This window comes from Polyodon spathula, chromosome 7 (assembly GCF_017654505.1).
Source record: "Polyodon spathula isolate WHYD16114869_AA chromosome 7, ASM1765450v1, whole genome shotgun sequence".
Classification (NCBI taxonomy): Eukaryota; Metazoa; Chordata; class Actinopteri; order Acipenseriformes; family Polyodontidae; genus Polyodon; species Polyodon spathula.
This window is the reverse complement of record NC_054540.1, coordinates 52,789,054-52,801,562: the sequence shown is the minus strand read 5'-3', so window position 1 is coordinate 52,801,562 and position 12,509 is coordinate 52,789,054. Positions and strand designations below refer to the sequence as shown.

Sequence of the window (12,509 nt, the reverse complement as noted above, 5' to 3'; positions counted from 1 at the left end):
AACTTTATTAATTGGTGCTCAAATGTCAAGATGTTGTACTACACCATGGTTACAATCTTCAGGCCACAACTGAATGCACCATTCCCACTACACATTCCCATTACACCTCCAACTAACCACCACCACAACTCCAAAACAGGATGCCTGCATGGGCCCATCTGGCTGTATTGACTGCATCCCAATTTGTGGAAAGAGAAGCTCTATAGTCACATGGAGCTTTTAATGGAAATGATAACGGATATAAAATGCTGTATTGATTTGAATCAGCTTGTGTTATCTGATGCAATGATGGTCCATTAGCAGAAGCTATATGGGGCACTTTTTGCATTTCACAAGCCTAAGTGAATTACGGGTAACATACACCTTCCTTCTCAATGTATTTCCCATCAGCATAATTTACCCTAGCAGAATTCATAGCCTCCAAAAAGTATCTAAGGATCAGAGGTACACTTCTCATAAGTAACACATCAATGACCTTGACTCTCGTCATACTTTATTAGTATTGGTGGGGGGGGGCTAGGATTCCTTAAAATAGAACAGAAGAGGTAATCAATCATTTATTTCTTATAATTGTTTTGCTAAGAAACACCTCAGTGATGTGAACACATCTCCATTCAGCTAGCGTCTTGGGAGACATTACTGTAACTGCAGGCTCCATTCGAATGATGTAGAGAATCATACAAAGAGGCAGTTTAAATTGCAATATGTTGAAAACAAACATATGCAAACACATGCTGTAATAATAATACTTAATAAGAAGCCCCATCAGGGAGCTAATGTGCTTTTCTAAATCCACCAACAGCTCATAAGTCATCAAATATTTACTGACCTAATATTTGCAGTGTTATGTGATGGAAACTCTGCGCAAAATGTAACCCTTTACTTTGAGCTGTGATCTAAGAGAGTGGTCGTGTGACTATTTTGGTTAGCGGATGATAAAGACCAAATGCTTCAGTGGCTTCATATTAGGTACAAAGCTGTATTCTATGATTCTATCACTCAAGTACCAGTGTGATTGTTGCTTGCTTTCTTTGCAAGTAAAACAATTCCACCCTTCAAATCACAGAATAATTTAATAAATGACCCATTACAAATAGCCTAAGTGAGTCTTATAGTATCTAAATATGACAAATGCAATCTTATTATGTTCAACAAACAACCTCAGTGTGTTTTCCTTACTTATTAAAGCTGATGTTTCACTAAAACATAAATCATGTAAATTATCTTGGACTTTAATGCCAAGATTCACTTTATGTAGGTTCACCCGCACACATCAACCTTCCAGTCATAACAACAGAACATCATTGATTAACGCTCATTCATTGCTGTGCAAGCATAATTTCTCAGAGCTCTATGAACATCCAAGATAGTGGACAAAACAGTAATGTCTTTCCACAATCACAGTTACTGCAGCCATATTGGAAGTAGTGCCTTCTGGTAAGTGTAGTCCATTAGGAAGAAACCTGCAATAAATCACTCTCCCATATCCAACAACTGGGACTTCACATATATGAAAAAAACAAAACAAACTAGCAAACGACAATGATGTTAAACTAGACCGCATCATTTATATCAGCCCTCCCAAGGGACTGTGTCTGGAGTGACAGTCTGTCACTGGTAATGCAGTTTAAACAGGTTTGCTTTGGCAGTGCAATATAAATGAGGTCTAGAGCTGATATATCGGTATATTTCAAAGCAGAAGCAAACTATGCTATTATTTTTATCCATTATACATCTATAAAAGAATATTCTAAACTTAAACAAACAGCAGTACAGCCAAAACACACAAATCCCAAACAATAGCACTACACTAGGGGTTTCAGGATTTTACAGTGAAAGAAAAAATAAATAAAAAAATAAACTCTTGCCATCTTAGGGAGCTGCTCAGAATGAAAATTGATGGGAAAAATGAGCAACACAGGTTTTGATTTCAAATTGAATATTTCAGAACAACATTTTATTTTTTGATGTAGTTTTTTTGTGATTTGGTGATTCAGGTGGATTCAGGACACATTCTGGATCTGTTGGGATTGGTCAACTCTTGTGCATCCAAGTTCGCATCAACCTAACTAATAATACAGCCATTTTAGTCACACTTCCCTAGAAATAAGGCAGTTGTGTAGTAGTAGTTTTCAGATGTAATCAGTGCACAGACAGTATTCCCTAACACAGTGTGAGCCCTTAAGAAATTCCAGTCTGGGTGACTGCGAGCGAGCAGCAGCTTGGAGAATATTTGGGCAGCATGATCCCACAGCCTCTTTGACTAGAAAAGGCTGAAATTACCCAGCAGCACCACTCACCACAGTCTGGTGGTTGACTTGGATGACCTCATCCCCTGCGTGGATCTTCTTGCACAGGTCTGCGGGAGACTGAGAAAAAAGAAACACAATCTTAGCGCTTTACAGCCAGCGACAAGTCACGTACAGTCTCAGCAGTTTAAAGACAGCCCTGGCTTTCAATGCAAGACCCTGATATATACTCTAGAGCAGGGCTACTCAACCCTGGTCCTGGAGGGCCGCTGCCCCTCCTGGTTTTTGTTCTAATTGTACACTAATTTGATTAATTGGACCAATTAAGCTTTTAATAAACACCTAAATTGGTCCAATTAAGTAATTTAGGGTACAGTTGGAACAAAAACTAGGAGGGGGAGCGGCCCTCCAGGACCAGGGTAGAGTAGCCCTGCTCTATATAGTGTTGCCAAAATTGTGTTAAAAAATAAGGGACAGTTTCCTGGCATCAGTTCCTAGTTGATTACTGGTATGCTTACATGCACCATGGGCTACTCTGTATTCACCTTCCAAATGCAGTCATTTCAGCATGTAACAACTAATAAAATGTGTTGCCTTTGCCATAGTTTACATTTGCACTACTTTAATAATTCAGGTTTTCCATCCATAACCATAAAAGACTCAACAGGGCTTCATTCAGAAATACAGAAAAAACAGCACATTCGAGGACAAATGTTTCGACTAAAAGTCTTTTTCAGCAGCTTCTATATTGAAATTACTTTTGATTCCTGTACATACAGTGATATAAGTATATGATTCAAAACTAATTTCCACATTAAAGAAGTCTGTCACTGAACTATTAGTTCCTAATAGTTAAGGATGTGGTTTGAAAAAAGGCCCGGAATTATATGTACATTGCCTATTTATATGAAAGGTGAGCTTTTTCCTTGAAGCCTAGCCCAGCGAGGTGGGCTATGAGATGATCTTTGGCAGGGTGTCTGTCAGCAGTGTGTAGGCGTCTCACCTGCAGGTGACAAGCCAAACAACAGACAAGGACGGTGAGCGCCAGGCAGCTGTGTATCTGTCGGAATTGCGTTTCACAGGATAAGACCCCTAGACATCGGGCAGAGCGTGGGATAAGACCCCTAGACATCGGGCAGAGCGTGGGATAAGACCCCTAGACATCGGGCAGAGCGTGGGATAAGACCCCTAGACATCGGGCAGAGCGTGGGATAAGACCCCTAGACATCGGGCAGAGCGTGGGATAAGACCCCTAGACATCGGGCAGAGCGTGGGATAAGACCCCTAGACATCGGGCAGAGCGTGGGATAAGACCCCTAGACATCGGGCAGAGCGTGGGATAAGACCCCTAGACATCGGGCAGAGCGTGGGATAAGACCCCTAGACATCGGGCAGAGCGTGGGATAAGACCCCTAGACATCGGGCAGAGCGTGGGATAAGACCCCTAGACATCGGGCAGAGCGTGGGATAAGACCCCTAGACATCGGGCAGAGCGTGATCCGACTGAGGGTGTCAGACTAGACATCTGTACAAGTTTTAATTAGCCTGCCCCTAGGACAGCGTGCTTTGTTATTTTAAGACTCTGATCAATCGGCTTGAAGGGGAAAAAGCAGAGTGTGTCTCAATGGAAATGTGTATCTGGCTACCGGATCTCGCATTTTCTACTTGCTTCTCATTATTCTTGTTCCCAGTTTAAGTCTGTGATGCAACTGTTAATAAAGAGGGACCCCAGTTGGATTACAGCTTGACTGGGCTCTTGACTAAGGGTTATTTCCAAGGTAATGGTGAGTCTTTGACTATTATACTGGTTTCATGTCCTATTTTGTGTGTTCTATGTGGTTTTCCATTGCTTCTGAAATAACTCCTCAAGGCTGATTGTGGGGAAACAAGACAGGGAAGTATTTCAGTGTTGCACAGATATCAGTGCACAATGCCTCACCCAAGTGCTTCCGTGTACAGCTCAACAACAGAGAATCACACAGTACACACGTAATGGAAATCAAACTAAGTATATTGAAACACTGTGGCAAAGTGCCCTGCCCCTGTGCTATTTATTTGTGTTGTATGTTACGTGTAGTGTGTTAATGTGGGTGTATAGTCATTGGTACACGGGATATAAATGGGTCTGTGTAACACGAGTGATTTAAAATGTATATTTGTATTTAGGCATGAGGATTGCACAGCACTTCTGCAGGTAAAATGTAATAATATGTGAGCACGGGAAATTGCACTAACTTAATTCACGTGCAGTTGTACCGAGACTCCAATTGAATGGCTGATTAGCAATCGAGTCTCGGTACAGCTGTATAAAAGCAGCATGTTTTCACTCACTCGGGGTTGTGTGTTTGGGAGTGGAGAACAGGGAAGAGAGAGAGAGAGAGAGAGAGAGAGAGAGAGAGAGAGAGAGAGAGAGAGAGAGAGAAATGTAAAGTAATATAAAATATAAGATCAATTGCTAAGAGTGCTGGAAACACTAGCATTGTACTTGTTTCATGTAGCGTTCGTCCACCCTGTTTTGTTAGTGTCTATTAGTTTTGTTTGTCTCTTTATTTTTGGCGTAAAGTGCCGTGTCTTGTGTTTTTTTTTACAATCTTTTTATTTTTCTGTCTGTTTAATTATTAAATGCTGAGTGCAACCAAGCTCTCAGCTTCACAAAACTCCATGTCTGTCTGTTCTGTGTTGGTCCCTGTTTCTGGTCTGACGTCACCCATTACAGCCGTCTTTGTGACAAACACGCAGAAGACATGTGTTGTACAGTATCGAGCAACCTGAACTGAACTTGAGGAATTGCATCAGAGAGTGAATGGGTGGTTTCGCTTCAAAAGAATCGGTAGATTGATAAACTACGTTGGAAGAATGTCTAGCCCTAGCCCCAGCATGTGGCCAAGGCCGCTTTGTAGCAACATTCCCTTACAGACATTTAATTTAGTTTTCCTCTTGGCTAAAGTATTGTTTGATTTAAACAAATAAACAGCAACAAAGAAACAAGCCTCCTACCTTCCTTAGCACAGAAAGCACTGTAATTAAAAGAAAAACACAGGCTGCTGTAATCTGCAAACAGTCAGCAATTCACATCAGCCGCCGAAATTTCCCTGGCACATCCCCAGCCCCTTAATAACGACTGAGCCATCAATTAAAGAGCCCAAATTAAAGACTCATTTGATGCTTCTGTGAAACAAATGATATCGGGCTGTGGATTTCCTGTTTGCATGTTTGAGGCCAGCTGAATATAAGAAGCATAAAGAGAATAAGCAAATTGCAAAAGTGAACTGATTGCAGGTCTTGTGTCAGCCTAATAACACTGGATAACGAAGAGAGTAAAGCAGGCTATCCGGCAAAGCAGCTGTGATGTGAAGGCTGAAGGGTCCCATCTGTTATTATTATTATTATTGACTGATCCCATGTTGAACAACCTTGTTAATCTGAATGTAATACTGAAAATTCAGGCAAAGGGGGACAGATGGAGAGAGTGGTGGAGTAAATGTGTTGGAAAAAGAGAGAAGAGCTAGACGAATTTGGGCAGTAATTCTGAAGAGCTGAGTAACTTCCATGACGTTGTTTTTTTTACTGCTCCTCGCTCAACTCAACTCATAAATGATGCTTTTGAAGATGACAGCAGTCACTGGCTCATTCCTCAGCTGCTGTGTGCATTAAGAAACCCTGGCTGACAATGTGCCCTGAGTGTTCTTGAATGAAGGGTATCACTTGAGACTGGGCCCTGCAGTCTGCTCTGACTCGGGGCGTCAGGTGCAGAGCTCCACATAAACAAAGGCACCCCATCTTATCTCCCAGAGAGCTGAAGGGGTCAGTCTCCCAGGTAACAGTAGGGTTGCATAGCAACAGAAGGCCCCTGTTTTCATCTAATCAGTGTAAACTGTGAGGCAGCACAGGCAGTTACAACTATAATCCTGAAATTGACGGGATTTATTGCAATGGGGGGGGGGGGGGGGGGGGGGGGGGGGGGGGGGGGCATGTTATAAAATATTTCACAAAATGGATTTTATAAACAGTTTCACAAAATGGTACCCCCCCGCCCTGTTTTCATCTAATCAGGGGGGGGGCTCATCATGTCATTTTATACAGGACACCCACTCTGTTTTACCAATTACTATACATGCTACTATGCTACTATGGGTTGCAGAGGGGAATGCATGTTATAAAATATTTCACAAAATGGATTTTATAAACAGTTTCACAAAATGGTACCCCCAATTGCAATTTTACAAATAAGCAACTTTATGCATTATTTGTATTTAGCTAAAGATGGAGTGAATGCTTCTGCATGCACAGCTTCACATTACACAGCTGTCAGATATGCAGTACAAAGTGCCAGTGTGTTAACAAAAGCTCATACCTCTGAAGCTGTCAGTACCCTTTCATTTCCCCTTCATATTGACACTGCACTGCCATTGAAGATCACTGTTGTAAGGACTATGTTGTGGCTCTTTAACTGGGGCCGGTTTTGTGTGTGTACACATACAAAAGGATTATAGTTAAGGGACGACGTTTGGTCGCTGTAACTTACATTTTCAGTGGTTCCAGTGACTACATGCAGCCCATCATATGTTGACTTGATGTACATCCCCTACAGGCCAGGGGAGAGAGAGAAGAGAGAAATACTGAAATGCATGACAAAGCAGCCTGAATGAACTGTAATTCAAATACTTAAGAGCATATCCGCTTTATAATTAGGGCTTGAACATTTTTAAAATGTTTTAATTTCCTAGCCCCCTTTAAATGTTATTTAGTCGTTATTAAGCTGTATCTGCATCCTAATAAAGAGAAAACTACTAATTAAAGATTTCAGTTTTTTTTCTTTGCTCCAAATCCAGGAGATTTTAAATAATAGATTGCTATCAGTGTGCATTCCATACTGAGTACTTTATACTGAAAAGAAAATGTGTCAGGACAACTCTGTTAAACAAGTGAAAATAACAAAAGGACAATGATAAACTAGGCGACTGCAAGAATGAAATGCAATTAGGATCAGCAATGAGCAATTAACGTAATCTGTTTGAAATTTAAAAAAAAAAAAAAAAAACAGAATCAGGTTCAGTCAAGATGAGAAGTTAAAAGCAAGTGACATTGTTTTGTAATTAACAGCGTTTTCTGAGTTTAATTAGGAAACAGAATTGGCTCAAAATAGGCTTAAAGGGATGCCATGTGATCAAAAATAAAACCTGAAATCTTCAAGCCCTATTTATAATATAAACAGTGCCAGCAGTTATGAACAATAATTTGAAAGCAGGTCTATTTAATGGGATGTGCCATTTACATGTGAGTAAGATTACATCTCTTACCTGTTCAACATCCTATTAAGTCTTTTCTGTATGATTCTTGATATTTCTGCTTTAATTGCTATTTACCACGCTTTCTAACTATTCCAGAAAAAAATGCTTCTGAAATATTCATTAAGGCTGATTGTGGGGCGGTGGGGAAGCATATTACTGTTACATTGTGCACTGAAGCCCATAGTTAAAGTATTGTGCACTAAATCCTGTGCAACATTGAAATGATTCCCAATTACCCACCTTGAGGAGGCTTTCAGAAGCAAATGTTGTTGCAATACTTAATAAGCATGGAGGAAGCAGACACAAAGACAAAGAATGATAGAGAATAGGGAGTCATAAACAGGCACTGTAAGAAACTAAATATTAGGACAATGTAGATCAGGTGGCTTGTCTTGAAGCAGAGCGAGCCTGTACATTCAGCACTACTGTACATCCAGAAGAATAGTTTACACAGAAAGCTTCCAGCAGAGATGCAGCAAACCCGCCAGTTAAGAGCAGGTTGTGTAAAAGCTTGTATCTTCTGCCAGTTTCACCACAGAGTTTACACCAGAGCTTTCTGATGTTGTGATGCACTGGATGCTTGAGAAGGATTGACAACATTGGATTTCTCCCCAAGCCTGAATCCATGCTAGGATTTTTTTTATAATAGCGAAAATGAAAACAGCATGTCTCTATTTTTATATATTTCTGGAAAGCAATGTTGTCTACTAACTACATCGGACTCAAAGGTTGGTGATCCCATCACTGAAATCTTAACCACTGTGACTGATTATAAAGAGACTTGCAAGTTCATGGGAGTTTTCTTAGCAGTGTTCTCTCCAGGATTGAAGGAGGGCAGCACAATGTTTCAGACGGAGGGTATTGTCTGCAGGACGGGCAACACACTGAGGTCAGAGGGAGGCAATTATTTAAATTACAAATTTCTGCTACCCTAGGGCTTTATACAGCACCATAAAAGACCAATTATACCACTCAAAATAACAAATCAAATGTGTGAACATAGATTTTTCTTCATTTCTTCAACCAATGAAGTAGAACATTTCCCTGCAGGTCATGTGTGACATTATTCAGTTGAAATGTTTGGTTTTAGAACAGCGACAGATTCTAATTACACATCTCATGACTATTAAAGGGTCTGAGTGCAGGAAGAAAGGACAGGAGAGAGCCTTTCTACTTCAATCTAGAGGGAACTACTGTATAATAACAGGGTTATTTAAAGCATGTGGCTCGGTATAACATCACGCCTTATTGTACAACATTGTACTGTGTGCGGACATTCATTCATTGAACTGGAAAAGAAAAACAGGAAGCAACCACTTACACAAAAAATGTAAGTGTTTGCTATATTAAAAGCAGATTCACAGCCGCAGCCCTGAACAACCTTGGGAACGTCACTTGACTTTTGCTCATATCTAGCTGCCCTTCTGGGCAGAACTTCCACAACGGCGAGGAAACAAAATGTCGCATCTCAGCTGGGAAATCATTTTGAAAATAGAAACACACAAACGAACCCTCGGAGCGTCCTTTAGCAAAGATGAATAAAGCGAGCTGTCTGGAAACCAAGGGTAAAGATGATAAACTGCTCTTTCACACGCAAGGTAGAGGAGCCCTAATCCTCCAGAAGACCATCATTTCTCTGAGTTTTTGACCTTCTGGATAGGAAAGACCTGTCACAGTCCTGGCTGGGTGTATGTGTGTATATGCCCTTGGTGTAGGTAAACAGGGTGGCTGTCTGTATTTCATCTGCGCCTCACTGGTGGAATAGTGATTCATTCTAGCTGCTCTGACAGTCCCCTTGCCCAGTCCCCTGGGCTCCCAAGTGGTAGTGTTACGCCAGTTTCAATAAATAACAGCCTTCAGCTAATCAATCCCAGACAAGCTCCCATGCAAGAAGGTACGTCACCAGTTGCTACCAAGGTGATCCCGCTCCCCCACTTTGACAGGGGCCTGTCCTACTTATCTCCCAGAACACCATAAATCTAAATCTGACAGCCACCTTAAAGCTTCATTCCTGTTTCTGAAACAAACCGCCTGGCCAGTCTTTCATAGCAAGGCCATTCCGTCTCTGCTCTCTAACCATTAAGACCATGTAACGCTAGCCAGTTTTCAGGCAACTTGTTGTAAAGTTTCTTTAAAGTTTTGCTTGTATTTTAAATCAATTTGCATACTTGATCTTATTACTGTAGGTTCCAAAGTTGTGCATCTTATTTGGAAACCTCCAATAGGAAGAAGGTATTTAAAGCCAGATGGACCGTACTCACCAGGCCATCGCTGGGCATGATGTTGGTGAGATGGACGACCTCCAGGTGAGCAGACTGAGAGACAAGCGAATCAGAGGAGAGGGAGATGATGTGGTCACATATTCCAGACAGAGTTTTACACTGCGAGGAAGAGTAGAGGGGCTGGGTTAGAGGCACAGAAAGGAAAGGAAGGCATTGGGGTTTAGACACAAGAGACCTACTTGAATACAGTCTCAGATCATTTCCTTGTTAAAAGGATATTATCATATTTCATTGCATACATTTTTAATATCCTATTATAGCAAAACAGAATTTAGTATATTAGCACACCATTTTTGCCCAATCCCTTTTGAAGCAATAGTGAAAGGGTTAGATGATATTGATATATACAGTAGGCTGGTTAATTTCACTATACACACACACACACACACACACACACACACACACACACACACACACACACACACACACACACATATAATGGAATTCCTGTAATACAACTATTCTGCCTGTCATTCAAATTGAGGACAGCTCTCTGGAATAATATAAAACCCTGTTTTACAGAAAGCAGTCCCTCTTTACTGAGGTTACAGGGGTCGCTTCTATGTGATACTCTAACAAGCCATTTACTGCACCTGCTTTCACTGATAAGTTGAGTGGGAGGTCAGTCTTAATTTACGTCTTACTGGAATTGCTTCTGTCGTGACTAGACCGGGCCAGAATTTCCCAAGATGTTCCTATTCCTTCCCATAAGTTATTTACTGTTCTTGTACTGAGTTACACCATAGCAAAAGCACAGTAAAGAGCACAAAAGCCAGCACTTACCATTTACAAGGGAATAGTAAAGTACTACATGTTTCTATACTGGCACAGTATAATATAACAGTATAATATAAAATATAGCAAAAGAATTAAATCGAATGGGAGTGTAAAGAAGTATTCTCTTTGGTCATACAGGTTTCATTCTAATTAAAAGGTTTTGGTTTTGTTAAGATCATGAAACACAGCAGAGTATCAGCCTGATTCAAACTGATTGCTAGCCCCTAGGCACAGCCTGTATGTAGACATCTTAAACTCAGGCTTCATAAAAATACTGCCTGTTAATACAATACATTAAGAAGATATTCTACTTCATGATGCTCATTGACTGAACTGTTGCAATAGTTAGGTTGCACCGAAACTGCTGTCCTGTGCTGTTTGAGCGCTCAAAAGCATTGTATTAAAATCTCATGACTACTACAGCAGACAGCATAATGTTGATCTTATTCATACATGAAACTACCTGGCAGAATTGGTCCAACTCTTCGTGGTTGAAAGGCTGGCGGTTACCATTTTGAAAAACCAGATTTGGAGGAATGTAAACATAAAGGAGCATCCCTCAGCAGTAAGAAATTGGTTTGGATAAAACTCTAGCTACTAATCTTATGCTGACTGTGCACACACACACACACATATATATATATATATATATATATATATATATATATATATATATATATCACTATATATATAAAATCACTATAATATGTCTTCAACTATTGTATTAAGTCCAGTACTTTTTAATGACATTCACAAAATGTAAATTTTACAGGCACGTCTTTCCATGAAGGAATCAAACACCAATGACGTTTTTTTAAATACTGGAAATACATTGCAGCTGGAGAGGCTCTAATAACAAGATCAATCAATGGCTGTTATGAAATCAAGAACCATGTTGCTCATCTATAAGGAATGACAAGCAGACTGGAGGCTTGTGACGTGTGAATGCGTCAATCACTACGCACAATAGCTGAGGAACTGAATGCAAGAGTGAGCAAGCAGGATCGACAACAGAACGAGTACTGAGGGTGTAGTGCTTCATTAGTTCAACTACCTTTTCTAAAAAAATAAGAAGGCTGCACCTTCTAATAGCAATAGCACATCCTAGAAACGTCACCCTCTTCTACATGTTTTGTCATGCTTGTGACACTGTGGAAACACAGGTCCTACATAAGGTCATGCATATCAGAAGTTCAGCAAAGCTCTGCTAAAGACCCTTGTTCTCTCAACCTTCTCAAAATGATTGACGGTAACATTGACGGTCTTAGTTCTAGTAGACTTTGCAGGTTTTGTTAAATTCAGTGGATAATATCATTAAAAATGTGGCATATGAATTTCCATTATATTTTTTTATGTATGAAAGTTCACAATCAGACAAGCTATCCATTTCGAGTGTTGTTGCCTTTTTTATGATGCACAACAACAGTAATGTGAACAGGAATACCACATGCGTAAAACATTAATGTGTATGTACAAAGGACTTTGAATAAATGCCCTTGCACTACTGTATAAACATTAAGCTGAAATCTATATGTGACTGGAATTGTAGGAGCAGGCAGGTGGCCAGTAGTTTTAGATCGAGGTGCATTTGGTAATAAAGGTTGCTTTGCAACCAATAATATTATCAATAATCAAAAAAATAAATAAATTGTTGCCGAGCAGACAAACTTGTTACGGGAAACCAGCTCTGAATTCTTTGCTTTTAAGGATAATCTGAAATGCTTTCAGAAATCACACGTACCCTGATACAAGAAAAAGGACTTCATTTATAATAGAACAATCTTTTTAAAAAGAAATGCCTTTCTCTCTAGAGATTAATCGAATAACAGGATTGTATTTATTTCATTTGTGAGTCTCAGATTTTCTAAAGGAAAGTATTAAACTATGTGTGCACACCTGCACACACACAC

The 12,509-nt window shown here is 40.2% G+C and overlaps 1 protein-coding gene across 2 annotated transcripts in view; it reads right to left on the bottom strand.

Moving 5' to 3' along the window:
* Nucleotides 1-12,509, bottom strand: part of LOC121318779 (connector enhancer of kinase suppressor of ras 2-like) — a 102,434-nt gene that overhangs the window by 48,603 nt on the left and 41,322 nt on the right. For both annotated transcript variants that reach the window (XM_041255821.1, XM_041255822.1), the window contains exons 6-8: nt 9,802-9,921; nt 6,775-6,834; nt 2,301-2,369 (exon numbers count right to left, since the gene is read on the bottom strand). In XM_041255821.1, the coding sequence (XP_041111755.1) occupies nt 2,301-2,369; nt 6,775-6,834; nt 9,802-9,921 (249 nt within the window). The remainder of the gene's footprint in view (nt 1-2,300; nt 2,370-6,774; nt 6,835-9,801; nt 9,922-12,509) is intronic.